Source organism: Delphinapterus leucas, chromosome 16 (assembly GCF_059928025.1).
Source record: "Delphinapterus leucas isolate spDelLeu-1000000601 "Yukka" chromosome 16, BTC_Dleu_Yukka2, whole genome shotgun sequence".
In the NCBI taxonomy this organism is placed as follows: Eukaryota; Metazoa; Chordata; class Mammalia; order Artiodactyla; family Monodontidae; genus Delphinapterus; species Delphinapterus leucas.
Window position 1 is genome coordinate 75,052,529 of NC_143144.1, and position 27,639 is coordinate 75,080,167.

At 41.1% G+C, this 27,639-nt stretch overlaps 1 protein-coding gene across 7 annotated transcripts in view; it reads right to left on the reverse strand.

The window, feature by feature from the left end:
* The window catches only part of CACUL1 (CDK2 associated cullin domain 1), a 78,501-nt gene extending 57,616 nt beyond the window's left edge, over positions 1-20,885 (reverse strand). For 3 of the 7 annotated variants that reach the window (XR_016388180.1, XR_016388179.1, XM_022568638.3), the window contains exon 1: positions 20,197-20,879. Coding sequence is in view for 5 of the 7 variants with exons in the window: in XM_022568638.3 (XP_022424346.1) it covers positions 20,197-20,557 (361 nt within the window). In the remaining 2 variants the exon portion in view is untranslated. Of the gene's footprint in view, positions 1-20,196 lie in introns of all 7 variants that reach the window. The other 4 variants (XM_022568643.3, XM_022568644.3, XM_022568639.3 and 1 more) reach the window with 3 other exon arrangements.
* Between the last annotated feature and the right edge of the window lie 6,754 nt (positions 20,886-27,639).

Consider the following 27,639-nt stretch of genomic DNA (forward strand, 5'->3'; position numbering starts at 1 on the left):
AAAAAAAATGTGGATGAACTGGAGCCTTACATTGAAGGCGTACCTCATTCTTAATGGCTGGCTCTTATTCCTCCATGATAGATTTAATAAAGCATTTGTAACAGGTTGTCCTAACAACTGTGAAATCCAGGGGTGATGGGTGCTTCACAACAATGAAATGCTAATGTTAAAAAGAGCTACCCAAAGCACCTAAGATACCCTGTGTCTTATGAACCATGGTAGGAGCTAACAACTACTGGATCAGCCATTTTACTGTTTATTTTTATCAGAAACTCAAGAGCAGAAGGCTGACTTCCCCAAGTGCACACAGCTAATCACTGGCAGAGGTACCAGGTAAAGCAAAGCCTTGACCTAGCATCTTTCTATCACACTACTGATTTCCAAATTTTAGTCATTCAGGTTCAAGACGTTTCTCATGTCTATGTGCCACCTATATCATGTTTGTTCAATATTTTCTTTAAATCAGTTCACTTTTTTGCTTAAATATACTTAAAGGACACTTGAGGAGTGAACTATTGATTTACACAACACAGAATAATCTTAAATGTATTCTGCTAAATCAAAGAATCAGACCAAAAAGGCTACATATGGTAAGACTCTCACTTATTTATAAAGGCATAACTATAGGGAGGAAAACAGATCAGTGGTTGCCCGTGGGACTGGAAGGTGGAAGGAAGGACTGTCTGCAAAGGGGAAGCAGGAAGGAATTTTTAAGACAATGGACTCTTTTGTATGGAACCGCGGTAGCGGATACACCACTCCATGCATTTGTCAAAACCAACAGAACTATACACTATAAAAAGTACATTCACTGTATGAAAAAAACACAAAATTTCACCCAGGATGTAGTGGTAAAGATGGAATGGCAAACTGTGGCAAATGAATCTAATTCACAAATGAATCACATAACCCACACTAAAAATAAAAATAGGGAAGAAAATGGAGAGGAAAGGAATGTTTTGACTACATGTAAGACTAAAAACAGAAAGAACTGTACATGCGTGTGCACACACAGGCACACACACAAAAGGGAGAAGGAGGCCAGATGCTGGAGGGCCTTATGGGCAATGGAAAGACTTTGCCTTTCACTCTAAGATGAGGACATGTGGAAGGTTTTGAGCAGTCATGTAATCTGACTTTGATTTTCTATGGATCATTCCAGCTTCTGTACTAGCAATAAACTAAGCTAGATAAACTAAATAAACTAAACTAACTAGCAATAACTAACTAAGTTTAGATAATAAACTAATAGTTTAGATAATAAACTAAACTAACTAGCAATAAACTAAGTTAGAAGGCTGTGAGATGATGGGGGATTGGAGTAGGTGGTAGCAGCGAGGGCAAGAGGAGAGGTCAGATTTTGAATATATTTTAAGGTAGAGCCAACAAGATTTGCTGATGGTTTGGATGTGAGATGTGAGAGAAGGGTCAAGGATGACTCTAAAGTTTTTAGCCTTCAGCACCGAAGGATGGGGTTGCCGTTGGCTAAGATGAGGAGGATGTAGGAGAAGCTTAGCACGTCTGGGAGCGAAGCTGAAACTGTTGGTACCCCACCCATTTACAGTGATCCACAAAGGCCACTGTCAACACCTACCATTATTTGCCAGTGTTCTCTCTGGCTGCCGGGGTTGCTCTGCCTGAAGGAGAGGCCAGTTGGAAGTTCTAGAGAATTAACAGCCCCAGGAGCCACCATCAAGTAATGACTAATGAGAACTCAGTGTAAATACCCAGCGTCTCCCTTTACTCTGGGTGAGTATGCACTGACTCCCAAGTCCCCACTGGGATTCCACTCCAGTCGCCGCAGTGTCGCCTTCTTTATGGCTTCCTTACCATCCCTGTCTCTGTCTCCACACTCCTGCAGGTGCTTCCTAGAATCACCCCCTTCCGCATAAAACTACTCGCACTTAAAACAAAATAAGAATTGATCAAAAACAGAAAAGTAGTGTCATGTGCAATACAGAAATAAACACAGTGTTATTAAATTCTAGGTAGGTCCTACTGCCTTTAAAGGTTCTGAGTGAAGCTTGCTTTCCCTGTGAATAAAGGAGATCGGCAGATGCTGAGAAGTGTTACACGCTAGCTCCAAAATACCACCTTTCTGCTTTCAGAAGGATTAAAAAAAAAAAAAATTTTTTTTAAGTAACTGAAAAACAAAGAACTTTCTCACTATGTGATTCTAGGTTATTGAACCTCCTATCAAGTGTTTATCACCTAAACCACATCATACACCTGCTCTATGCCAAACGCTGGGAATTAAGGAAGGTAAGTGACAAGCTCAGAAAGAAATCTTCAAGTACTGAAAGCCAAGAATGAACACACCAACCCCATGGGTTCCTGGACCACTCGGTTCAATTAGCTCCACCCTGCGCTGCGGCTGGGGAGACACCTGCTTCCCAAGCACACGTTTCACTTTGGCAAATCTCCAAGTCAAAGATGTGACAGAGGAAAAAGAACCTAAGATGTGAAGTCCCGCAGCTGTAAGGACAGAATGAAGTTCCACAGAAGCAATGATTTCTGATGCCTCTCAGGTGTCTTTCATGTGGCATTAAAAAAAAAACAAAAACTGCTCTGGTTTTAAATATCTTTGAAAACAGACTTTCAAACCAAAACGAAAAAGGCACAAGTCACAGTAGAAAATCTTAAATCCTATTTCCACATCTAAAAAGAAGCTATATTTCCACATATATTTTGCTTGAAAAACAACAGAAAACCAATTCACTTACATGCTAGCTATTACGGAGTGAATGTTTGTGTCCCCCCAAGACTCATGTGTTGAAACACTAACCCCCAATGTGATGGCATTAGGAGGTGGAGCCTTTGGGAGGTTTTTAGGTCATGGGGGCGGAGCCCTCACGTGAATGGATTTAGAGTCTCTGGAGAACTCCCTCACCGCTTCTGCCATGTGAGGACCCAGTGAGAAGATGGCCTTCTATGAACCAGGAAGCAGGCTCTCTCACCAGACTCTGAATCTGCCAGCGCCTTGATCTTAGACTTCTCATCCTCCAAAAGTGTGAGATAAATAAGCCACCCAGTCTATGATAGTCTGGTACAACAGCATGAACAGACTAAGACACTGGCTAACATGACTTTCTTCTCAGGAGCCACCCAATCTTCACCACAGTAGCAAAGGAAAGCAGAACACAGAGAAGCATCTGCAGAGCTACAGGGAGTTCGAAGAACGAGCACTAGTTGGTATTCATACACTTAGCCAAAGATTAGGAAGGTTTTTCATACCAATCTGTGGTCAACACTTAAAATGACAATCCAGAAAATGTTAAGATATTGAATTTCTTGCTAATCTCAACCCAATCTCTGACTTAAAACAAACAAAATATATTAGCTGTTTGGTTTATCCAACATTTGACATGCACAGCCTCAAAGTGTGTGTACGTGTGTGTGCGTGCGTGCAGTCCTGAATTCTAAAACTAGATCCTCTAGCTAGAGAAATGTAATAAATCGCTTTCAACTTTGCCCACAAAAAAGTTCAGACTAACCAAAAAAAATATGAAGCATGGAACCTAAACAAAAATGAAATTACCATTAAATAACTACATTTTACCTAGGTTAGATTTTCCAGCTTGAAAAAAGTGCACTATTTTTTAAACTGTTTAAAGAAGGTATTCTAAACTCAAATGCCTACAAGGCCCAGGCCATTAACATAAGTGAGTAAAACAGGCCTGGTATAAGAATAAAAAAGAGCAGTGAGCATTTCAATGAGCTGGAGAATGCATATGCCCTCTAGAGACATTCAAGTTCACAAAATGTAAAAACCCTCAGGTTGCCCTCATAACATCACGCCACAAGGCTTAAACCTTGAAACTCATAAGATAACAAGCTCACACAGCCTCAGTTCTATTGAGAAAGTACTACAACTGACCTTTACTAAAATAAAGTGAAATAAAATCTAAAACACATGGAATAGCTGGAATCTAAGGTTCAGGAAATACTACCAGATTGCTAATAAATGAGAAACTATTAGGGATATGTAATTCATACCAGGCAGGAATAAATATGTTCAACTCTCATACTTTGTTATCCAAGTAACTTATCAACACTTGACACATTATGCGTTTATTATCAATCTTCCTCAAACTACACATAAGCCCCTTGGAGAAGGAATTCAGCGCTAGAGCCCCAGCTCCAAACTATCATATGATAGGTATTCAATAATGTATGTGAAGTAAATTAATTTAATGGAAGTCAAAATAAATGTTTAATATAAAAAGTCCAGGGCATACTACTTATTAGTAGCTCTGGAATTAAAAATTGAAGTGCATCTGGTTTCACACAGGCTAAAGCAAACCAGGTAAGCCCTACCAGATATTCCTTTTCAGTTTTTTTTCTTGTTATTTGTTTGTAAGGGGAGGATATATTCAGAAACTATAGCAGGTATTATTAATTCATTCTTGGTCTACTGCAAAGACTGGCCACTACCTACTATCAGTGGCTCTCAAAATCTGATACCAGAGCAGCATCAGCATCACCTGGAAACTTGTTAACTTAATGTAAATGCAACCTGCCAGGCCCCAACCCAGACTTAGGGAGTCAGAAAAGTGGGGAGCGTGTAACACATGATACAGAAATCCATTTGAGCCTTCCAGGTGATTCTTTTTTTTTTTTTTTTTTTTTTTGCTGTACGCGGGCCTCTCCCGTTGCGGAGCACAGGCTCCAGATGCGCAGGCTCAGCGGCCATGGCTCACAGGCCCAGCTGCCCCGTGGCGTGTGGGATCTTCCCGGACCGGGGCACGAACCCGTGTCCCACTTCATCGGCAGGCGGACTCTCAACCACTGCGCTACCAGGGAAGCCCCCTCCAGGTGATTCTTATGCCGGCTACTTTGAGAACCACTGCCTAATGCTCCTATTCAAGCTCAGGACAGCCAAGGGTCACAGGTGCTCCTCTGTTCTCCATTGCTAGCACATGGTTGTTGGTTCCGAAAAACTCGAACCGGAGAGTCAAAGGTGTAAATGTAGCACAGAAAAAAATTTAAAGGGCAGCTAGGAACTGTTTTATGTCAAAAAAGCATTAAAGTTCTACTCTTCCATGTCCCTTCTCCCCACCAAAAAGGCCACTTTCATTAAGAACTGGCTCCTTAAGAAGAATACAGTATTGGCAATTACGAAATAAATGATTTAAGCCCAATTAAACAGGCTAAATTGTGTCTCAAACATAGTGACCTTTCAGATTAACTGTAACTAATTACAATTAGATAATCTGACAGATGGACTAGTAGAAAAAAGCTCTGGGCCTTCCTTTTAACTCTGGCTAGGGTATGTGCTCTAAGAGAAAAATTACGACTTCTTGTTGTCACAGCAAGCCCATAACAATCTTGTAAATCTGTGTGGTCCAAAACATTACCACCTGGTAGAATATTATTCTTCCTCCAGCACAAGGGGATGTCTGAAATCTTTCAAGTAATGGACAGAGAGAAGCTGAAGGCCAAGAACAAAGCCTGCAGAATGGGGAGAAGCCTTTGGGAATAAAGAAAAAGATCAGTCAGAGTGGAAGAGAATCAGAATCAGAACAAGGCTGTGTAGTCTAACAAATAAATGGAGTTTTACCCTTTATTTAAAAAAACCAAAATCCCTGTTACTTATTTCTCTCAAAAGGAAAATAATTTGATCCTGGCAAAGGAAAAAGTAACACTTAGCTGCTCCTAAGAGAACTGCCAAGTTGGGAAAAAAACAGTAATAGAGGTGACCAAATCCTTTAAAGATCCTTTTCCATATTAGGAGGAAAAAAACAAAAGCTGTGCCAGCTACTCGGGTATATTTTGACTCGCCAGTAAAAGATGATAGCTAATGTTAAGTCCTAATGAAGCAATTGTTTCTGAAGTAAGCTAAAAACTTTTAAAAGTTATATGCTCTATGGGGAGTTTCTAAGTTTTAAGTTCTAAATTGCATGTGTTTGGGAAGTTTCTAAGTTACAGGGTTTGGGGTTTAGGGTAAGTTACATTTATATAAACAAATAACTAGATAACATTTTGGTCCAGATAAGGCTTATAACATACTAACTATATGAAACCATATAACCTGCTTTGCCTTGTGTCAAATGACATGTTTCTTTCCCCCAAACACTGTAAAACTTGTATAGAAAACACACTCCACTGTTGTTTTACTGCTTAGAAATGACACATTTCTCAAATTGAGGAAAAAACAGAACAGTAGAAACTTCCTTCATCACTACTATCTTAGAAAGTAGCTGCAGTGACCTACCAGCAAGACTGAAATCTATCAGTACGTTACTGTAGAATAGTTACTGCACTACATTATGCGACAATTACAACGTCACATCTGAGCCTGTGACACAGTTCTCACTATGAACATGTTATGAAAGTACATATATGCAAAGGTCAAGTGCTATCAAAACATCCATTATGGCTCCAACTCCAACTAATCCAGAATCTCACAATATTCAAATAGAAAGTATCTGCTCAATTGTGATTACATATGTGCAAACCATGCTAACTGCACATCTGCCGTAGTTTTAAAATTCTGTTTTTCCTGCAAGATTTAAACAAGTCAAACTCTCCATGGCATTAAGACCAGGAAAGTAACTCTGAAGTAGTAGCATAAGGCAGTGTGTGCTGAGGTGGAAACACCAATAGTGAGCTAATCTTGCCCTGCAGGACCCTGAGAAGTTCAGGACCTAACGACAGGATACAATGAGCGAGGTTTAGAGGCAGAGAGCTGGTGGCTGGAGTGGGAAGGGTGAAGATTGGTTGCAAGTCTGTAGACTAAACAGTAAAAAAGAGAAGAGTTATCCTGCACAGAAACTGAAAGGTAAAAGCTTGGGACTTCAGGACAGATACATGGCGGGTGGGTGTGTGGGTGTGTGGGAAGCACAGGGCTGGCAGATTTAAGTAAAGTCAAAAGTCAAAATAAGAAATGTTCAAACATCTAACCCTGCTCCTTTTCTTTAATTCTAGAATGCCATCGGCCAGGAGAAGTGTCTTTACTTCCTGCCCCACCTACCCAACCCTACCATTCTCCCAGAAAGGAAGAAGATCCTTCCCTAGAGAAACGGAACAGCCCCAGAGAAAAGACATTCACATACTATTTGGCAGTTCCCCAAGAATAGCAGCTTTGCATCCAATTAACCCGAAGTGAAGCCCAACACTTACACTTGGCAAGGTCCCTTGTTAACACTGAACTACCAATTAGCCTTTTTCACTTTTAAATACGAATAGACAGCTAAGGATCACAAACATTTGCGAAGTCTCAGACATCAGAGATCAAAACAAACAAAAACTGCAAAGATAAAAGCAAAGAACTAAAAGAACAAAAGAAAACTTTTTAAAAAACCTATAATTACTATGCTGAGAAGATAAAAATTAGTAACAGTAATGAAAAAGGAGAATTCCAAATGCTCTTAAAACTAAAAATACAGCCATTGTTAAAAATCCAAAAGAAGGGCTTCCCTGGTGGCGCAGGGGTTGGGAATCCGTCTACCAATGCAGGAGACACGGGTTCGAGCCCTGGTCCAGGAAGATCCCACATGCCACAGAGCAGCCAAACCCATGTGCTACAACTACTGAAGTCCGTGCATCATAGAGCCCATGCTCTGAAGCGGGAGAAGCCAGCGCAATGAGAAGCCTGCACACCACAACAAAGAGTAGCCCCTGCTCGCTGCAACTAGAGAAACCCTGCATGCAGCAATGAAGACCCAACACAGCCATAAATAAATGAATGAATGAATGAATGAATAAATAAAAGCATTTATCTCATCATAAATGCCTTTATCATAAAAAAATCAAAAAGAAAAAAGTAAACACCTAGAAACTCTCCTAGAACATTAAGAGAAACAGAATATACTAAAAAATAGTTAACAGACTTAGAAGATCAAAACAGGAAATTCAACATTTGACTACCAATAATTCCAGAGAAAAGGGAGAAGAGAGAAAATGTAAAGGGAGAAAAACACTGACTCATTTACCTAAGAAAACAACCCAATAATTTTCCAAAGGGAAAAAAAGACCACACGCAAAATAACAAGAATAAAAATGGCACCTGAGTTCTCCACTGTAACACTGCCAGCTTAAAGTCAATGAAGCAACACTTTAAAAATTACTTAGGGGGCTCCCCTGGTAGCGCAGCAAGTGAGAATCCGCCTGCCAATGCAGGGGACACGGGTTCGAGCCCTGGTCCAGGAGGATTCCACATGCTGCAGAGCAACTAAGCCCGTACACTGCAACTAGTGAGCCTGCGCTCTGGAGCCCGGGAGCTACAACTACTGAGCCCATGCCCCACAACTACTGAAGCCTGCGTGCCTAGAGCCAGTGGTCCACAACAAGAGAAGCCAACGCAGTGAGAGGCCTGCGCACCGCAGTGAAGAGTGGTCCCCACTCGCTGCAATGCGCAGCAACGAAGACCCAACGCAGCCAAAAATAAATAAAATTTTTTAAAAAATTATTTAGGTAAGAATTCTATACCCAAACAGTCAATCAAGTGAGCATTTTTATATATTCAAGACCTGATATTATTATCCATACACGTTTTCCCAACAGACTGCCAGCAGATATGTTCTGTACATACACACACATACATGCGAACACACCAGTAACCAGTAAAAAGAAAGACATGAAGTGAGGTGGCCAAGACGGCAGAGTAGGAAAACCCTGAACTCACTCCTCCTCCCATGGATACACCAAAATTACAGCTACTTACAGAGCAACTATCTATGACAACGGCCTAAAAACTAGCAGAAAAGACATTCCACAACTGCATACCTAAACAAGGAACCACAATGAGCTGAGTAAGAGGGGGTGAGACGCGGTATTGTCAGGACTCACAACTCCATGTCAGCGATCCACGAATGGGAGGAATATCACAATCAAAGAGGTTCTCCCCAAGGAGTGAGGATTCTTTCTGAGCCCCACATCAGGCTCCCCTGCCCAGGGTTCCTGCATCAGAAAGATGAGCCCCCAGAACATCTGACTTTGAAAACCAGCAGGGCTTATGTCCAGGAGAGCCAGAGAGCTGTAGGAAACAGACTCTGCTCTTAAAGGGCATACATTAAATCTCACACACTTCAAATCTCAGCACAGAGGCAGTAAATTGAAAGGAGCCTGGGTGAGACCCACTTGCTGATCTTGGAGAGCCTCCTCAGGAGGCAACTGGAACTCCCCCTGGGGATGGAGATGCTGGCAGTAGCCATTTTGGGCAGTTCGTTCTACCAAGGTAACACCGCACTGGCAAGTGACATTTTGGAATCCTCCCCCTAGCTTATTAGCACTGGGGGCTTACCCGCCCACCAACAGGCCAGCCCCAGCCCCAGAGCCAGGCAGGCAGCTGGGAAGCCTACCCTGCCCTCCAGCAGCCCGGCAGCCACTGCATGAGGCAGGGCCTCACAGTCAGGCTGGGGGCCAGCCCCGCCTACCAGCACACCCACCGTGGCACTCCTGCCATAAAAGAAGGGCACAGGCAGCCCTACGGGGGCACCCCTTGAGCATATAGCTCTGGTGACCAGAAGGGAGTGTGCTACTGGGACCCACTGGATGTCTCCTACATAAGGCCACTTCTCTAAAATTGGGAAATGTAACCAACCTAACACAGAAAACTGGGCAAAATGAGCAGACAGAGGAACATGTCCCAAACAAAGAAACAAGACAAAAACCTCAGAAAAAGAACTAAACGAAGTGGAGACAGGCAATCTACTCAACAAAGAGATCAAGGTAATGATCATAAAGATGCTCCCTAGCCCAGAAGAATGGATGAACATGGTGAGAATTTCAACAAAGAGCTGGAAAATACTGAGAACCAAACAGAGCTGAAGAATACAATTAACTAAAATTAAAATTACACTAGAAGGAATCAACAGTAGATTAGATGACACAGAGTAACAGACTGTGATCTGGAAGACAGTAGTAGAAATCACCCAAGTTGAACAGAAAAAGAGAAAAAATAATTTTTAAAAATGAGGATAGTTTAAGAGACCTCTGGTACAACATCAAGCATACTAACTTTACAGGGGTCTCAGAAGGAGAAGAAAGGGGCAAAGAACTTGTCTGAAGAAACAGTAGCTAAAAACTTCCCTATCCTGGGGAAGGAAACAGACATCCAATTCCAAGAAGCACAGAGACTCCCAAACAAGTTGAACTGAAAGAAGTCCACGCTAAGACACATAATAATTAAAATTGCAAAATTAAAGATAAAGAGAGAATCTTACAAGCAGAAGAGAAAAGCAACTAGTTACATACAAGGGAACTCCCATAAGACTCACAGCTGACTTCTCAGCAGAAACTTTGCAGGCCAGAAGCGAATGGCACGATATTTGCAAAGTGATGAAAGAACAAACTTAAAACCCAAAATACTCTACCTGACAAGGTTGTCATTCAGATTTGAAGGCGAGAAAAAGAGTTTTACAGACAAGCAAAAGCTAAGAGTTCAGCGCCACTAAACCAGCTTTACAAGAAATGATAAAGGGGTTCTCTAAGCAGAAAAGGCCACAACTCAAAATATGAAAATTATGAAAGGAAAAATTTCACTAGTAAAGACGAACATATAGTAAAGGTATTAGATCAGCCACTTATAAAGTTAGTAGGAGGGTTAAAAGACAAAAGTAGTAAAATCATCTAAAACCACAATAAATAGTTAAGGGATATACAAAACAAAAAGATGGAAAATACAACATCAAAAACATTCAACATGATGGGGGGAATAAAAATGTATCGTTGTTAGAAGGCATTCAAACCTAAGAGATCATCAACTGAAAACAATCACATATGTATATACGTTGTACCATATATACAGCTTAAGATACGTGGTCAATAATATTGTAATAACTTTGTACGGGGAGAGACGGTTACTAGATTTATCGTGACGAACATTTCATGATGTATGCAAATGTCAAATCACTATGCAGTACACCTGAAGCTAACATAATACTGTACATCAACTATATTTCAACTTTTAACAAAACTTTCAATAAATAAATAAATAAAAAGGAAGACATCAAGTAACAATCATTCCACCTGTTGGGAAGCCCATGAGTGGCAACTGTGGGCCCTAAGAAATAAACAGGAACAAGAAGATTAACAGCTCCACAAGCAGACAAAAAGGAAATACTGATTAACTGAGCATTTCAAAAACACCAGTGACAGGTATATGGTGGATGTGATAAAGATGCTGAAAAACTTTAAGAATCAGTTTTTCAAAAACTATGCAAGTATAAACAAGGCAACTTAATAGCAGAGTTTGATGTGAAAGAAAATGTAATCTGAGTACACTCCCAGCCCTTCAGTGATTATTTAGTTGTAATGTAAATATGGTTTATTTTGAACCAAAAATTGTGTTATTTAAAGAATTAAAGAGGTAAGGTGTGTAGAGGTATAAGAGAACTAAAACGTCGTGGAAATAACAGGTCAACAGGTAATATAAAACTAACTAATTAATTAATAACAATATTAACACATTGAAATGTGTGGATAAATACCAGAAGAGACAACTAAATGAATTAAAAATAATTGACTCTGGGTCACAGGTCCAGGAATGGGAAGGAACAAAGGAAGGAATCACTGATTTTCATTATATATCTTTTCATACAGTTTAAGTTTTTAAAGTATAAGCCTATATAAAAGCAAAGTTCTGTGCTGTTTTGTTCTAAGACCAAAGAGTTTGGTGAAACTCAAATCCTCAGAAAGGTAAAAACAAATCTGGTGAAACTAAATTTTTGTTTCAGCACTTCCAATATTCTAAAGTGCATGAAATGAGAAAGCTCAGCTTACCCACTGCCTACTGGACCTCTCCACCCAAATGTTCCACAGACAACTTAAAAAAGACACACACACACCCCTACCTATACGCCTACCATATCCTTATCCTCCCTTCTTCCCAACCAAATTTTACAGACTGTAGTCCCCAAATGTTTCCAAAGTCGGAAACCACCTCTCTTCCAATGCTTTATTTGTTCGGGCTGTCATCTCTTGCCTAGACTACAATAATTAAACCCCCTAACCAGTCTCTCTGCCTCCATTCTCTCTCCTTTCTAATCTATATTAACATGCTAAGACAAATTTTACCAAGTTGACTCCCTTAATATACTTCAGTGGCCCCTATTCCTGCAGAAGAAAATCCCATCTCTAACCTAGCGTGCCCTTCGCATCTAGACCTTTCTATCGATCTAGGTTTAATTTGTGCCACTCCCTCCTCACACCCTATGTTCCTACAATAATTTCAACTCTGGGTCTTCCACACAGGCTTCTCCCTCTGCAAAGGAAGTCTCTTCAAGCCCAACCCTGCCACCTCAGTCCTCCTAACAAACTTTTATTCATTTTCAAAGATTCTTTTTCCCTCTATGCTACCATGTACATACATAACTTTACCACAGCACTTAATTATAATGTATCACAATCATCTGTCCATCAACCACCACACTAAACTGTGTCTCATTCATCACCAGAGGCTAAAATATTACCTTGGCATACAGAAGACGATAAATAAATATGTTTGGATAAAATGCCATTCTAGTCAGCACACACGCAACTACAAATTACTTATCTGTACTCTTAACTACAGAGGTTAATAGGCAAACAACTACAAAAGTAGGAAGAAAAATGGAAGGCCAGTTTTCCCTGCCAAGGCATATTATAAAAGAATATCCACAATCATTTTTTTATATAGCATTTAACAGTTCACAACGTGATTATATATGGTCTGGGCTTACAGAGTTACAGTTTAAAGAGAAAGGGAACAGCATTCATTTTCTTTAGGGATTTGGGACTGGGCCTTACATAAACATTACAATGGCTTTCTCTTACAGTTTCATCACTGTCACTTTGTGCAATTCATGTCAAAAAACGGCAAGACAAGATCCCCAATGAGATCCTGAAATTTGGACAATCGATCGATACCACAGTGATGCTTGCTGCAGCACAACTCCACTAAGCTGGAAGGCAAGAAGATACCAAACAACCACCACGGATGCTGCAAACAGTGCATATTTTAAGGCCTGAATGCATTAACTGATTCACTTGTAAAAGAATCAACCAATCTGGAAACGCAGGTAGGACCTGATCAAGCAGAGCAACTTTATTTAGGATTTACTAAAGTCAGTTAACACTTTCACTAAATTCAAAAGTCAATTTTAACATACTTCTGAGTCATTCATTTAAAGAAAAGAATAATTTCATTGAGTTCAATTAAAAAATACTGTGAAGCTTTTATTCATCTGGAGAAGCTTTTGGTGCAGTGGATTCATAATTATCCTGAGATCATGGCACAGTATCATCAGTCAAGGCAAGATCCCACCCCACCCCCCTTCCATCTAGCCATTCAGTGCCTTTTATCCTCACGCTCCAGTCCCACCTGCCCCAACACATTCAGACAGGGAACCATTCTAGCCTGTTTAATGTATCTGGAATATAAACAGATGTGACATATGCTACATCTGAGCAGAGGCTTTAAAAGCCATTGTGTTGCTGTCCACTCTCTTCTCTTTGTCTCTGCCAAGAGTGACAGGACCCAGAAAAGAGCTGCGCTTCAGAATGGGATGACATGTGAAAAGCCACAACCGTCAGCCACTAACACAACATGAGCAAGAAATAAGCCTTTGTTGGTCCATAAGCTCCTGAAATTTGGGGGTAATTATCAAGCTGACTAATGTTCAATGAAAAACGGAACTAAGTAATTACACTTCCCAAATTACATTCCATCAATGAGATACATTTGAATGAGATTTGGAAGGCCAAAGGGAGGCAAAGGACAGATTATTGCTGCTGGTGGTTCTGGCAAGTAAGGTTAGAGACGTCAGAATTTGTGGCAGCCGAACTCCAAGTTCCAGTGTCTGGTCACCAACTTCAAGGATGAGGGAGGCAAGTGTGACGATGTAAGAATGGCGGTGGTGGCAGCAGCAGCCTGTCCGCTGGAATGCAGCTTTAGGCGAGCAGCCTCACTGACTTCATACCTCTGACCTTTCCAACAATTTACAATGGACCCAATTTCTGCTATCAGATCTCCTGTTGCTTTAGATACCTAGAGTATTTTCTTGCACTGAACTGACTGATTAAAGTATTTGGTACCAGAGTAGTTACAGGACACAGACTCTTAAAAGCTAGGAACCTGGCTTTGGTTTTCCAATCTAGTTGGATTTAAAGGCAATGATGACATTGCCACCTTTAGATAACATAATACTAATAGTACATGGCATGTAGCAGCAAAGAATTACTTACCACCTGTAGATACCTGGAATAAAGTTCTTCTTGAAGAAAACAGCATGGCAGACTGCTAAGTGCATTATGATGGAAATAAGAAAGACAAGGACTGTGGAGTGGGCTGATTCTGAGGACAGGTGAAAGCTTTAAGAAAATGATTAACTCAATAAACAGAGGACCAAAGAGCATCCATGAATGCATAAAAGAACCTCTTAATTCTTATAGGTATAGGGTTGATATAGCCAAAAATCAAACAGAGTGACTCTGCAAGTTACAGAATTACCATATAAAAATAATCTCTTAAGTAAAAGTTAGGGCACTGATTGTGAAATGATAAGACCCTGAGGCCTGAAATGGGGTCAGTTTGGTGGAGTTTGATCAATCTGAGAACCCTGACCTCACAAAACTCACTGAGCCTTCCCTACCTGAGAAGCACCCCTCGCACCCAATATGAGGCTAATCTTTACTTGACTGAAGCCCCTGCTCCCTTGCTGTAATACTGACTGGAGCCTTGCAAGGGAATGCAGATTCTCCTCATGCCTTACTCCAAGCAGCTCTCACCGCCTCTAAACCTCCAACTATTATAAATCAAATTTCCCAGGGGAAGAAGCACCAAATCTAAACAAACAGGAGCCAGCCTTCATTCCAAAAGAACTACAGGCATACCTCATTTTATTGTACTTTGCAGATACTGCGCTTTTTACAAATTGAAGTTTTGCGGCAACTCTGAGTCTAGCAAGTCTATCGGCGCCATTTTTCCAACAGCATTTGCTCACTTTGCATCTCTGTCACATTTTGGTAATTCTCGCAATATTTCAAACCCTCTACCAGCGAAAAGATTATGATTTGCTAAAGGCTCAGATGACATTTAGCATTTTTTAGCAATAAAGTATTTTTCAATTAAGATCTGTGCAATTTTTTTTTAGGCATAACGCTATTGCACACTTAACAGACTATACTATACTGTAAACATAACTTTTATACGCACTGGGAAATGAAAAAATTTGTGTGATTCACTTTATTGTGATATTCACTTTACTGCAGTGGTCTAGAACAGAACCCATAATATCTCTGAGGTACACCACTGTGGACTCTCAGAAGACATTAAGAATTCTAAAGACTGAAACATAACTTTAGGTAAGACTTAAGTTATCAAAAGGAATACACTTACTGAAGATTCTTCATTCACTGCAGTATCTCAAGAAACCAGATATGGTTATAACAATTTGCTCAGTTCACTGACTGAAACCTGGACTCAATGACAGTCTATGTTAAAAACAGTTGGAACTCTTGCTGAATTAACAACAGATTAGACACCAGAGACAACACAGCAATAGAAACTATCTAAACTGAAGCAGAGGGGGGTGAAAAAGCTGAAAAAGATAATGAACAGAGCCTCAGTGATTTAGTGTACAATAACAAGTGGCGTAACATATATGCAACTGAGGGGCATGGGGCAGTAATTCTGAAAAAATATAAAATGAATAATAATGTTCCAGATTTGACAAATTCTAGAACCCCACAAATCCAAGAAGCTCAGAGGACACTAACAAGAATAAGCCTACAGAAAACTCTACCACAAGGAATATCACAATCAAATTAAATTTGATTTAGTGAAAGATAAAGTGAAAATCTTAAAAGCAGCCAGAAAAAAAGGACACATAACTAGAGAGGAACAAAGATAAGAATATTCAGACATTTATTAAAAGAAACAATGCAGGCTAGAAGACAACGGAAAGACATCTTTAAAGTATTGAAAGGAAAAACAAAAACAAAACAAGATTATCAATCTAGAATTCTATATCCAGCAAAAATATCCTTAGAAAATGAAGGTAAAATGCTTTTGGGGACAAACAAAAGCTGAATAAATTCAAGGCTAAATCCCTTGGCAATTTTGGGCACTGCAAATATCTTCCCTAATTCTTTCATCTGTCACTGAATGAAAACCTTTAATTTTTATATAATCAAAGTCATTACTTTTTCACCTTTGTAAGTTTTAGGAGATAAAACTTTCCCTAGGGAAAGAGCTTCTTCAACATTGTCTTCCATTAATTTTATAACTTTTCCTTTCACATTTAGATCTTTAATTATCCATAGTTCATCCCATCTGTGGTGGTAGGTTTTTCTCCATAAAGTAAGCCACTCTTCCTAGCAACATGACTCCTTTCTCTGATGATTTATGATACCACCTTTATCTTAAGTTCCTGAACATATAGGTAAGTCTCTGCTCTCCAATTTGTTCCCCCAGTGTATTTTTTAGGTTCTTGCACTTATACTAGTTTTTATTACTATAGTTTTGAAACAGTATCTTAACCTCTGGTAAGGTAAGCCCCCACGAAAGCAAAACTTTAAGACTGATTTAGCTATTCACAGACTTTATCCCACCTGCCATATAAATTTTAGATCAGGTTATTGAGTTTGTCAGACAAACCAACTGGAATTTTGATGGCAGTTTAATCAAATTTATAGATTAAAATGGAGAAAACTGACTTCCTTACAACAATAAGTAATCCAATCCCAAAAGCATGGAAAGTTTTCCCATTTATTTAGGTCCTCTTCTAGCTCCTTATTAAAGTTCTCTCCTTAAAGATCTTATGTACTTAGGGTAATTCCTAGAGACTATAGTTTTCTTGCTATTATTGTATACAATATTTACTTTTTAAAAAAAATTTATTTATTTTTGGCTGTGTTGGGTCTTCGTTGCAGCGCGCGGGCTTTCTCTAGTTGCGTTGAGTGGGGGCTACTCTTCCTTGCGGTGCGCGGGCTTCTCATTGCGGTGGCTTCTCTTGTTGTGGAGCACAGGCTCTAGGCATGCGGGCTTCAGTAGCTGCAGCGCGTGGGCTCAGTAGTTGTGGCTTGCGGGCTCTAGAGTGCAGGCTCAGTAGTTGTGGTGCACGGGCTTAGCTGCTCCACAGCACGTGGGATCTTCCCAGACCAGGGCTTGAACCCGTGTCCCCTGCATTGGCAGGCGGATCCTTAACCATTGTGCCATCAGGGAAGCCCTACAATATTTACTTTTGATTACCTTTACTAATTGGTTATTGCTAGTGTAGTAAATGCTACTAACTTTTGTAGGGTGACCTTAAGTCCAGTAACCTTGCTAAACTCTTACTAGTTCTAATAGCTTCTCTTGATTCTAATGGTTCTTCTAGATAAGTGATATTATCTGCAAATAATGAGTTTTATTGCTTCCCTTCTTATACTTTTAATTTTTTCCCCCTGTAGTGTTCGTCAGAACCTTTCTTATGTTAAACAGTAACAATGACAGAGGGCATCCTTATCTTGTTACTGATCTTTTTATTTATTTCTTTGCCGTGGCACATGCAGGATTAGCTCCCCAACCAGGGTTTGAACCCGTGCCCACTGCAGTGGAAGCGCTTAGTCTTAACCACTGGACCACCAGGGAAGTCCCTTGTTACTGACCTTAAAGTAAATGTATCTGAAATTTCTCTGTTAAGTATTATTATTTGCTGTAGGTTTTTGGTAACGACCATCATTTAGTTATCCTGCGTTCCAAGCTTGCCAAGAGTTTTTATCATATATGGGTGCTGCATCTTATCAAATAATTTTATGGTATCGAAATAATGATGAATTCTCTCCCTTTAGTCTATTTTTTTAAAACTTTTTAATGGGAATTTTCAAGTACATATACAAAAGTAGAGAGAATGATGAACCCATATACTCTCCTTTAGTCTACTAATAAGATAAATTACATTAACAGATAAATGGATGTTGAACCACACTTACATTCCTAAAACAAACTCTATGGATCAAGATTCTTTTAACACATTGTTGGGTTTGAAGAGCTAGTATTTTGTGTAGGATTTTTACATTTATGCTAATAACTGAAAACAGATGTATAACTTTCTCATATCAACTTTACCTAGTTTTGGAATCAAGATTTCACTAACTTCATAAAATGAGCTTGGCATCTCTCTCTCTCTTTTTCCTATTTCCCAGAACAACTTTTAAAAAGGAATTGTTATTTAAAAGCTCATTGCACCTCAATTATAAGATTATCTTCATCCAGAGTTTTTGAAAGGGGACGTTTTACTATTTCAGTTTTTAGATATTTATTAGTCAGCTCGGGCTTCCCTGGTGGCGCAGTGTCTAAGAATCCGCCTGCCAATGCAGGGGACACGGGTTCGAACACTGGTCCGGGAAGATCCCACATGCCGTGGAGCAACTAAGCCCATGCGCCACAACAACTGAGCCTGAGCTCTAGAGCCCGCAAGCCACAACTACTGAGCCCGTGTGCCACAAGTACTGAAGCCTGCGCGCCTAGAGCCTGTGCTCCGCAACAAGAGAACCCACTGCAATGAGAAGCCCACGCACCGCAACGAAGAGTAGCCCCCGCTCGCCGCAAAGAGAAAAAAGCCCACACGCAGCAACAAAGACCCAACGCAGCCAAAAATAAAAATAAAATAAATTTAAAAAGTATTTATTAGCTCAAGCTATCTACTTCTTCTTTTACCAACTTTCATAGTTTGTAGTTTTCTAAGAATTTACACATTTCCTCTAGGCTTTCAAATTTATAAACCCATAGCAATTCATAAAACTCTTCTTTTAAACACCTCATGTTTGTACCTGTTTCCCAGTTATCACTTATTGTATTTGCATTTAAAAAATCGGAGGTCCGTTTAGCTTATTAATTTCAAAAAACAATCTTTTGGTTTGGCAAATCTTTCTTTTGTTCCTAATTTCACTAATTTTTGCTCTTAGCTGTATGCTGTTTTTCGAACTCTTAAAATGAACTTGGTTGAAACACTAAAGCAAGTTTCCTTCAGCATTTAGATAAGTCACCCTGCCACTGTGTCCCAGGTCTGGTTTCATTACATAGACTTCAACACACAAATTATACAATATAAACATTATTTTCATGTACACATAATACGGACAAAATCGCAGACAAATCTTACCAACCATACCTACATATGAATGTCTCTGACTAAAGCAGTATCTTGAAGGCAAATAAATAAGATTATGTGCTTGTTCCAAAAAAAAAAAAGTGTGTAAGGCTATGACTATACATCTGAACCAAGGCAGATATTTTCTCTGCACAGCTAACTGGACAATTACTGGTACAGCCTGATAAAATTAGCAACTAGAAATGAAATCTCCAGTTCTTTACCAGATGCCATTCAAAACTTGCAGTTATTAATAGGAGAGAAAAATCTCGCTATGACGGTCAATTTCCACCATCACCAGCCCCAAAAAATACCACTTAAAGCAAACGCACTTTTCCTCCTAGCTGTGGAAGCATACATCCTTGGTTGGAGATAGTTTCGGTTACAAAACAGATTTTGGTCTTAAATCTTTCTGCCTGCAGTTGAGCGTCAGGGCGGATCACTAACATAAAAGTTCAACATTGAACACAATCTTACATTTGGACACATACCGAATGGCTTATTCTTATGAGTGTAGACTTTGAAAAAGTAATTTTATACATTATTAGCTTCAAAACGGATGTCGCAGCTCCCACTGCGCTGCTGTTACTCAAGAAGCAACTCATACATTTCCCTATCGGGATGCAGAAGGCGTGCACTGGAGAAGGGAAAGAACGAAGCGTAGATATATAGGTCAACTTTCTAATTCCTGACTTGTTTAACGCAGACTGGCTAAAAGCACAGAAACACAAGTGGCCAGATTTCTTTTGCCCCTGGTTGCAAAAAACAAACTGAAGGCCTCTCCCTAACGAAACTCGGACAGCCTTATTTTCCCTTCACGTTTGAGGGTGAAACTTAAGGGGGAACGGAGAAGAAAAGAGCTTCCTGATGCTGAGAGATAGCCAGTCATGATACGGCTCGCGTTTGTAGGAGAACTTCGGGCTGTGTGCGTAACCAGGCTGCTCTTTTAGGCCAGGTAATACAAGAAGCCAGGGCCGCTCCGGCGCCGGCCGCGGACACCAAACGAGGCGGGGGAGGGAGGCGGGGAGGGGAGGAGAGACCCAGGCCTGAAACAAAGGAAGCGGGATGGCCGAGAAGGAAGGATTCGGCGTCCGGGTGGGAAGGAGAAAAGCCAAGGCTGCAGACGAAAGGTTGTACTCACAGAACTTGGAGGTGGAGGTGTTGATGTTGATGCTGGAGGTGGGGGTGGCGGCGGGGGCCGCCTTGGCCACGGCGGCAGCCGCGTCGCAGTTCTTCAACATCATGATCACCCCATTCGGCTCCGGCGGTGGCCCCATCGGGAGCCCCTCCTTGGGGCCTTTCCTGTCCACGGAGACCGCAGGCATCGCCAGCAGCTGACCCCCCGGAGGCTCTCGGGCAGGGGCTGGGATCGAAGAGGGGGGCGGAGGGGGTGGGGGTGGCTGCCGGAAGCCGTCCACGGCGGCCTCCCAGTTGTTGTGGTTCTGGTCGTCCATCATCGCCTCGTAGCTGCCCCCCTCCTCCTCTTCCATGCTTTCCTCCATCCTGCAGGCCCCCAGCACCCGCCCGCCTCACAGGCACCTGCCGCCCGTCTCAACCCCAGGCCGGGGGGGCACCGCAGCCTCCTCGAGCTCACATCGCCGAGGGCCGGAACGGGCGCGGCGGGGAGGGCAGCGGCGCGCCGGGCCTCTCAATCTTGCCCGGCCGACTCGTAGAGACAGGGCTGACGGCGGTGGGCGCTCCAGGGCTCCACTTAGGGAGAGGCAGCCGTAAAGCAGCAGCGCCCGTCACGACATTTTACAGCAGCTTCCAACAGGCAGCTGGAAAGGGCAGCTGGGGGAGCGGCCCGGAGGGCACGTGGTGCGAGGAACCAGCCGCGAGAAAGCTAAACGAAAAGGGGCGGGAGCTGTGAGCCACCCCAACGCAGTACAGCAGAGGTTCGCCCCGCCTCGGCTGGTCCCATGCGGAGAGGAACTGGGCAACCAGTCCGGAGGAGCATTCGTCGGCTCCGCCCCCGGCCCGGCCTCACGTGATAAGGGAGTTTGGCTGCGCACGCGCGTTCAGAGTTTGGTTACCAGGACTTCGGGGGGATGAGCGGGCGACTGAAGACGCGCTTAAAGCCTGCCCCTCGGTCGGTGTGTCCCAGGCTTCCCGTCTCACCGGTGTTTTTCTCCCGCTCACCCCATTTACAGGGTTTCGCACTGCAGAGGGCCTTGCAGCCCCAGCTTTTGCTTGACCATGGAGCTAGGGGGCCAGTAGAAGCTCCGCTTCGCCATAATAAACGGGTGGGAGTGCCCAGGGCGGCCCTTGGCAGGACTGCTCTTGAGCCTCAGCCCACACGACCCAAACCCTCAAAATCGAGGAAAACAACCGAGACAGCAGAGTGGCTTAAAAAATAAATGTGTTTGAGCTAATCAAGAACTTTTAAAAAGTTCCTTAACTCTTCCGTACACTGAGGCCAGAAATTTTAAACTTAAAAATGCCACTCTCCGTATGCTGTTTCACAAATCTAACTACAAATTTGAGATTATGTATGAGAGTCTTGAGGGACAAGGAAGAAAGATTATGTAACTCTATTATAATTTATTCGATTCCTCTGCAGTAGCTATATATATATATATATATATATATATATAATTTTATGCTGTACTCGGGCCTCTCATTGTTGTGGCCTCTCCCGTTGCGGAGCACAGGCTCCGGACGCGCAGGCTCAGCGGCATGGCTCACGAGCCCAGCCACTCCGCGGCATGTGGGAACTTCCCGGACGGGGGCACGAACCCGTGTCCCCTGTATCGGCAGGCAGACTCTCAACCACTGCGCCACCAGGGAAGCCCTGCAATAACAGTATATTATACGAGAATAATGAATCTTTATTTCTACAGATATGCAATTAGTGTGAAGTGAAGAATCACTTCAGTCACTGAGAAATTGTCTCTGATATACTTCAGTGTCCACATTTGTTTCATCTTCCCTACACATATTTTCCCAATATATTCTGCACTAAATGAAATGTTTTGACCAATCACTTAGAATGATTTAATTTCAGACAATGCTCCCTCATATTAATTAATGGCATATATTTTTTGAATCAGCACACGGTTTTGATTCTCTGGGCCTGGAACCGTACTAATTTTCTGGCCCTGGGACATTTTGGGAATATGAAAATAAATTTTTTTCAAGTAAAAGACACCTGAGTGAAATGCTGAGGAGGAAAAAAAGGCAACCTTAGAAGTCTATGCCCTGCAAGTAAAGAATGTAAGAGGAAAGACAAATTATAGTCTTTTCCAGACAAACAACCGCTGATAGTTTGTCATCAATAGACTTCTGAGGTGGGTGGGTGGGTGGGTGTGCCTAGATAACACTCAGTACACAAGATATGAGAGTCATAAATGTGTCTCTAAAAATATGGTCAGAAAATATATGAAGCAAAAGTTGACAGAAGTAGATGAAGAAAGAGAAATCTATCATCAGAGTAGGTGATTTTTACATATCTCTGTATCACATTGCAGTGGGTTGAATAGTAGCTCCCAAAAAAGATATCTCCAGTGTCTTAATCCCTGGAACCTATGTGTTACTTTATTTGAAAATAAGGTCTTTGTAGATGTAATTGAAGATCTTGCAATGAGGAGAGCTTCCTGGATTATCCAGGCGGAACATAAAACCAATGGCAAGTGTCCTCTTTAGAGAAAGGAGGAGGAGATCTGAGACAGAAACAGAAGAGGAGAAGGCAGTGTGACCACGGAGGCAGAGGTTGGAGTGATGCAGCCACACTCCGACACCACATGCCTACAGCCACCCAAAGCCAGAGGAGGCAAAGAATGAATTCTCCCCTAGAGCCTTCAGAGGGAAGGCAGCCCCGCCAGTGCCTTGATTTCAGACTTCTAGTTTCTGGAACTGGGAGAGAATACCTTTCTGTTGTTTAAAGCCACCCATTTGTGCTAATTTGTTAACAGCAGCCACAGGAAACTAACACACAGATCAAAGGGATCAGAAAATCTTTAAGGGACTAGAGGATTTGAACAACACAATTACCAAGCTTGATTTAATGAATACATATAGAATATCGCACTCAGCAACTGCAGAATATACTTTCCTTTCAAGAATATGTGAAACATTACAAAAATTGAACATACTGGGTCATAAAGCAAGTTTCTCAACATGTCTAAGGACTGGTATCATAGCAACCACATTCTCTGCCCACTGTGTAGTTAAGTTAGAAATCAATAACCAACAGACAGCTAGTAAACCCCCATATTTCTAGTCTTCCAGTCAACATATGGGTCAGAAAATCATGATGGAAACTAGAAGACATTTAGAACTGAAGGGACTGGTACTATCACAGCAATATAACTTCCATCTAGTAAGGCCCTACTCCAGGGGGTTTTACCCAGCATACTGGTGAACACTGAACCCTTTACATGTATACTGCCAAAATAATCAATGTAAGACATTTATTTAAACTGTAATTGGTTAAACACACCATTATAAAAAAATCTATATTTAGCAGAATACATATATATGTAAAATACATATGTAAGTTTGTTTATGTAAAGAGAAGACTAATTCAAAACATCAATAGCAATTATCTAGGGCTAATAGGCTTAGAGATGGTTTTTATCCTCTTCGTATCTTTCAATCTTTTCTATATTCTCTACAGTGAGTCCGTATTATTTTTATAATCAGAAAAACAACCTTAAAGTTTAAAAAATAACAATATTAAGAATGTATAAATTGGGATTCTGTACATTAAAATATTTATTTTGGCTTCCAGAAACAGAAATCTCAAGTAAAAAATTGCTTAAAAGTCAAGGCTATTCCTTGGCTAACATACTGATAAGGTCTAGGAAGGGCAAAGGTGAGGCATGGTTCAGTCAGGTCTCCAGCTCTGTTCTCTGCCTTGTTATTTGACCTGATCTCCTCTTTTGCAAGCTTCATCCTTAGGCTGCCAACATATTTGGACAACAATGTCCAGAAGAAAAGGACCCATGACTTCTGGTAGACATCTATTGTGAGCAAGCAAATTCTTTCACAGAAGTCCTCAGCATACTTCTTTTCCAATGTCTCATTGACTCATTCCTGAACCAATCTACATGGCATTTACGCCTGAATTCCAGAGCCATTTACTGGAAAGTGTATGGATTTATTCCTGGAAAATGAGGCCCACACTCTGGTACTCAGAGTGGGACGCAAGAATAAAATCTGGGGTCAAGTAGGGAGGTTGAAATGGATGCAATGCCCATTACAGGCCCAAGTACCTAAGCCCCAAAGCCTATCCATTACATTACCTCATCACAACCACTCGACTCCCTCCCCCTCATAAATATCTCCCTAATAAATATATGTATCAAAATTGTGTATGTTCTGATTAGAATCAAGAAAGACAATTACAAAATAAATATGTAGCTAATTATCTAAAATAGTTAAAATGGGGGTGGAGGTCATGGCACAGAGATTTTGTCATTAAGAATTAGTCTTCGTTCAGGGCGAGAGAGAGTCATGGACATATACACACTAACAAAGTAGTAAGGTAGATAGCTAGGGGGAAGCAGCCGCAAGGCACAGGGATATTAGCTCGGTGCTTTGTGACAGCCTGGAGGGGTGGGATAGGGAGAGTGGGAGGGAGGGAGACGCAAGAGGGAAGACATATGGGAACATATGTATATGTATAACTGATTCACTTTGTTATAAAGCAGAAACTAACACACCATTGTAAAGCAATTATACCCCAATAAAGATGTTTAAAAAAAAAAAAAGAATTAGTCTTCGTTTATTATGGCTTTAAATACCTTTATGTCACCTTTCCCACAGAATATTTCATTAGAGTTGTTCAACATTTTTGAATGAATAAATGCACGACTACCTTAAATCTACTTGAAATCTTATTTTATATCAATAGTCCTTTTTTCTTTAGTCAACTCTTAAAACATCATCTGTATGATGAGAGATACATTTTTCCTAAGAGAAAGCAAACTTATTATTGCCATTTTTACATCTTTTCATCCTAATTCTTGCATTGTTAGAAAGAAGTGAAATTGCTCAGAGGTGAGCAGGAAGAGGAAAGAAGAGATGAGAAATTATATGAAAAAATCCACAGACCGTACATGCTTCCTCTAAGTGGTCAAGTCTGAACTCATTGAATCAGACAAGCTGTGGTAGACAACATACAGACCTATAGATGATGTTTTAATTTTAACTATTTTAATTTCTATTTCATTTTAAATTTACTATTAATTTCATGAAGGCATTAGCACAGAAAAATTTAAAACACAACTTCGATGGAGACAGATAAACTATATTAGGATAAAGAAGAATGAATACTTTTTTTATAATCTCCCTAGGAGATTACAATACAGCATTTGACAAAGAAATGACTTGTGAATGCATAAGGCAATTGGAAGTCTAAAGGCAAAGCTATTGGAATGATCTCAGTTAGAAGGTAAGAGGATTAGAGACATGTAAATAACTCAAGCCTCCATAGCTGCACACTGAGATTACTGCTTACAGCGAAGATGTGTAGCCACTCGGGGGAGTATTCTCTATTCGATATTTCTTTCCATGTTGGATTTCGTTCCTTCCTTTTATATCTTAGCATCTGAATCCAAATTCCATCCTAGCAGGGGAACAAAGATAATGATGCAGATTCTTTCTGTAAACCTGATGAATCTAGGAGCTGAAGGAAAGGACATCAGGCTGAAGGAGGCTGTAGGATAAAAGCTTTCCCTACCAGCACCCTGTTGCTAGCCTATTCCTTTCACTCAGTCATTCACAAATATTTATATGTTCAGGCACTGTGCTGGGGCTACAAGAGTAAACAGACAAAAAGGGTTTCTGCCCCTCATGGAGTTTCCAGTCCTCTGAAGTGTCCAGATTTAACAGTTAACCACAGGAACCAAAGCCTGACAAGCACAATAAAGGAAAATATTGATAGCAGGTGCTATGAGAGGGCATAACAGAGAAAGTTATTTTACTTTGGGTGATCAAGGAGAATCGTCCTGAAAAAAGTGTACTTCTGCCAAGATAAAAGGATGGGTAGAAGTTAGTCAACAAGTTAGGGAGAGAACTTTCCAGGCAGAAAGCGTTTGACATCATCTAGGAACTGAAAGAAAGGTAATGAGACTCTAGTGGCGTGAAGGAGAGAGAAAGGGATATGGCATATGGAGGAAAGGTAGGAAATAGCCACGTTATGGGTACTCTTGTAAGTCCTGCTGAGGATTCTGTGTTTCTGTTTGAATGGAAAAGAGGTAAGGAAGTGCTGTAAGATGTAACTTACATTTTATAGGAGCATCTCACTGCCCTGAGGGGAGTGGCCTATAGGGAAGGAAAGGGTGGAGAGACCAATTAGGGAGTTAAAGCAATACTTCAGGAAAGAGACGATGGTGGCTTGGACTATGGGGACGGTAATGGTCATAGAAAGATGTGGTAGACTGCAGGTTTCTTTGGGCATTTTTAAAAAATATTTATTTATTTGTTTTTGGCTGCGTCGAGTCTTAGTTGAGGCATGTGGGACCTTTTGTTGAGGCAGGACCTTTCGTTGCGGCGGGACCTTTCGTTGCAGTGGGACCTTTCGTTGCGGTGCTCAGGCTTCTCTCTTGTTGTGGTGAGTGGGCTTACCTGCCCCGTGACATGTGGGATCTTAGTTCCCCGATAAGGGATCAAACCCATGTCCCCTGCATTGGAAGGCAGATTCTTAACCACTGGACCACCAGGGAAGTCCTTCTTTTGGCATTTGAATGGACAGGACTTGATGGGTTAAAGTTTGAAGGTGAAGGACAGAAAGGTTTCAAGGATGACGCAGTTGCTCTGATATAGATGATCATGTTTCTCTAAAGCTGGGGTTTTGTCAGATGCGTGCAGTGGAAGGGGAGTTGGATTAGTTATGAAAAAGATGAATCAGCCATGGGCTTCAAGCTGGATAAGAAAATAAAGACAGATGGGGCAGATGGCTAGAGAGAAGGGAGAGTTGTTTATGGATGAGAGGTCTCCATGATGTTGAAGAGCTACTGTAAGGATGTCTGTCCTTAAGAAACCAGCAGGATAGATGATAACCAAAAGGTAGAATGTTTGAATTAGCAAGTCAGTATTGCTTCTCCCCACCCCACAACCTCAAAACAACAAGCAACAGCTTCTGGATGCCATGAAGGTTTCTGGGTGGTGTCTACCACCTACACACAAGACAGTGACATATCAGAGTGCAAGAAGGATCTGAGCAACAGAAGCACTTAACTGAAAGAGAAGACAAATTATAACTCCTGAAATCCTTTCCGCTTGGCATTAATGTGATAGATTCTTGCATAACAAAGTATCATCTCCCAGTTGTGCCAAGTGTCCATTTTCGTGTTCTAATTCATAGTCTTGGAGCTACTCCCTATGTTAAAGCAATTTGATTTAGTTGAGACAAGATGAATGACATACACTTGAAAAGTTAAGTGAAACAATAGAAGATCCTCAAGTATGAGTGAACTGTAGTTTTTAGTGGAAAATAAAATTACTTTTTTGTGTATTTGTATTTGCATTGTCTGCAGGTGTTTGGTATGAACTGCTGCTTACAACAGAAAACCATACACAGTTGTTTGTGTATTTCACTTTTTAAAGCATTAATATTTGTATTTTTAAAGAAAAATTTAAG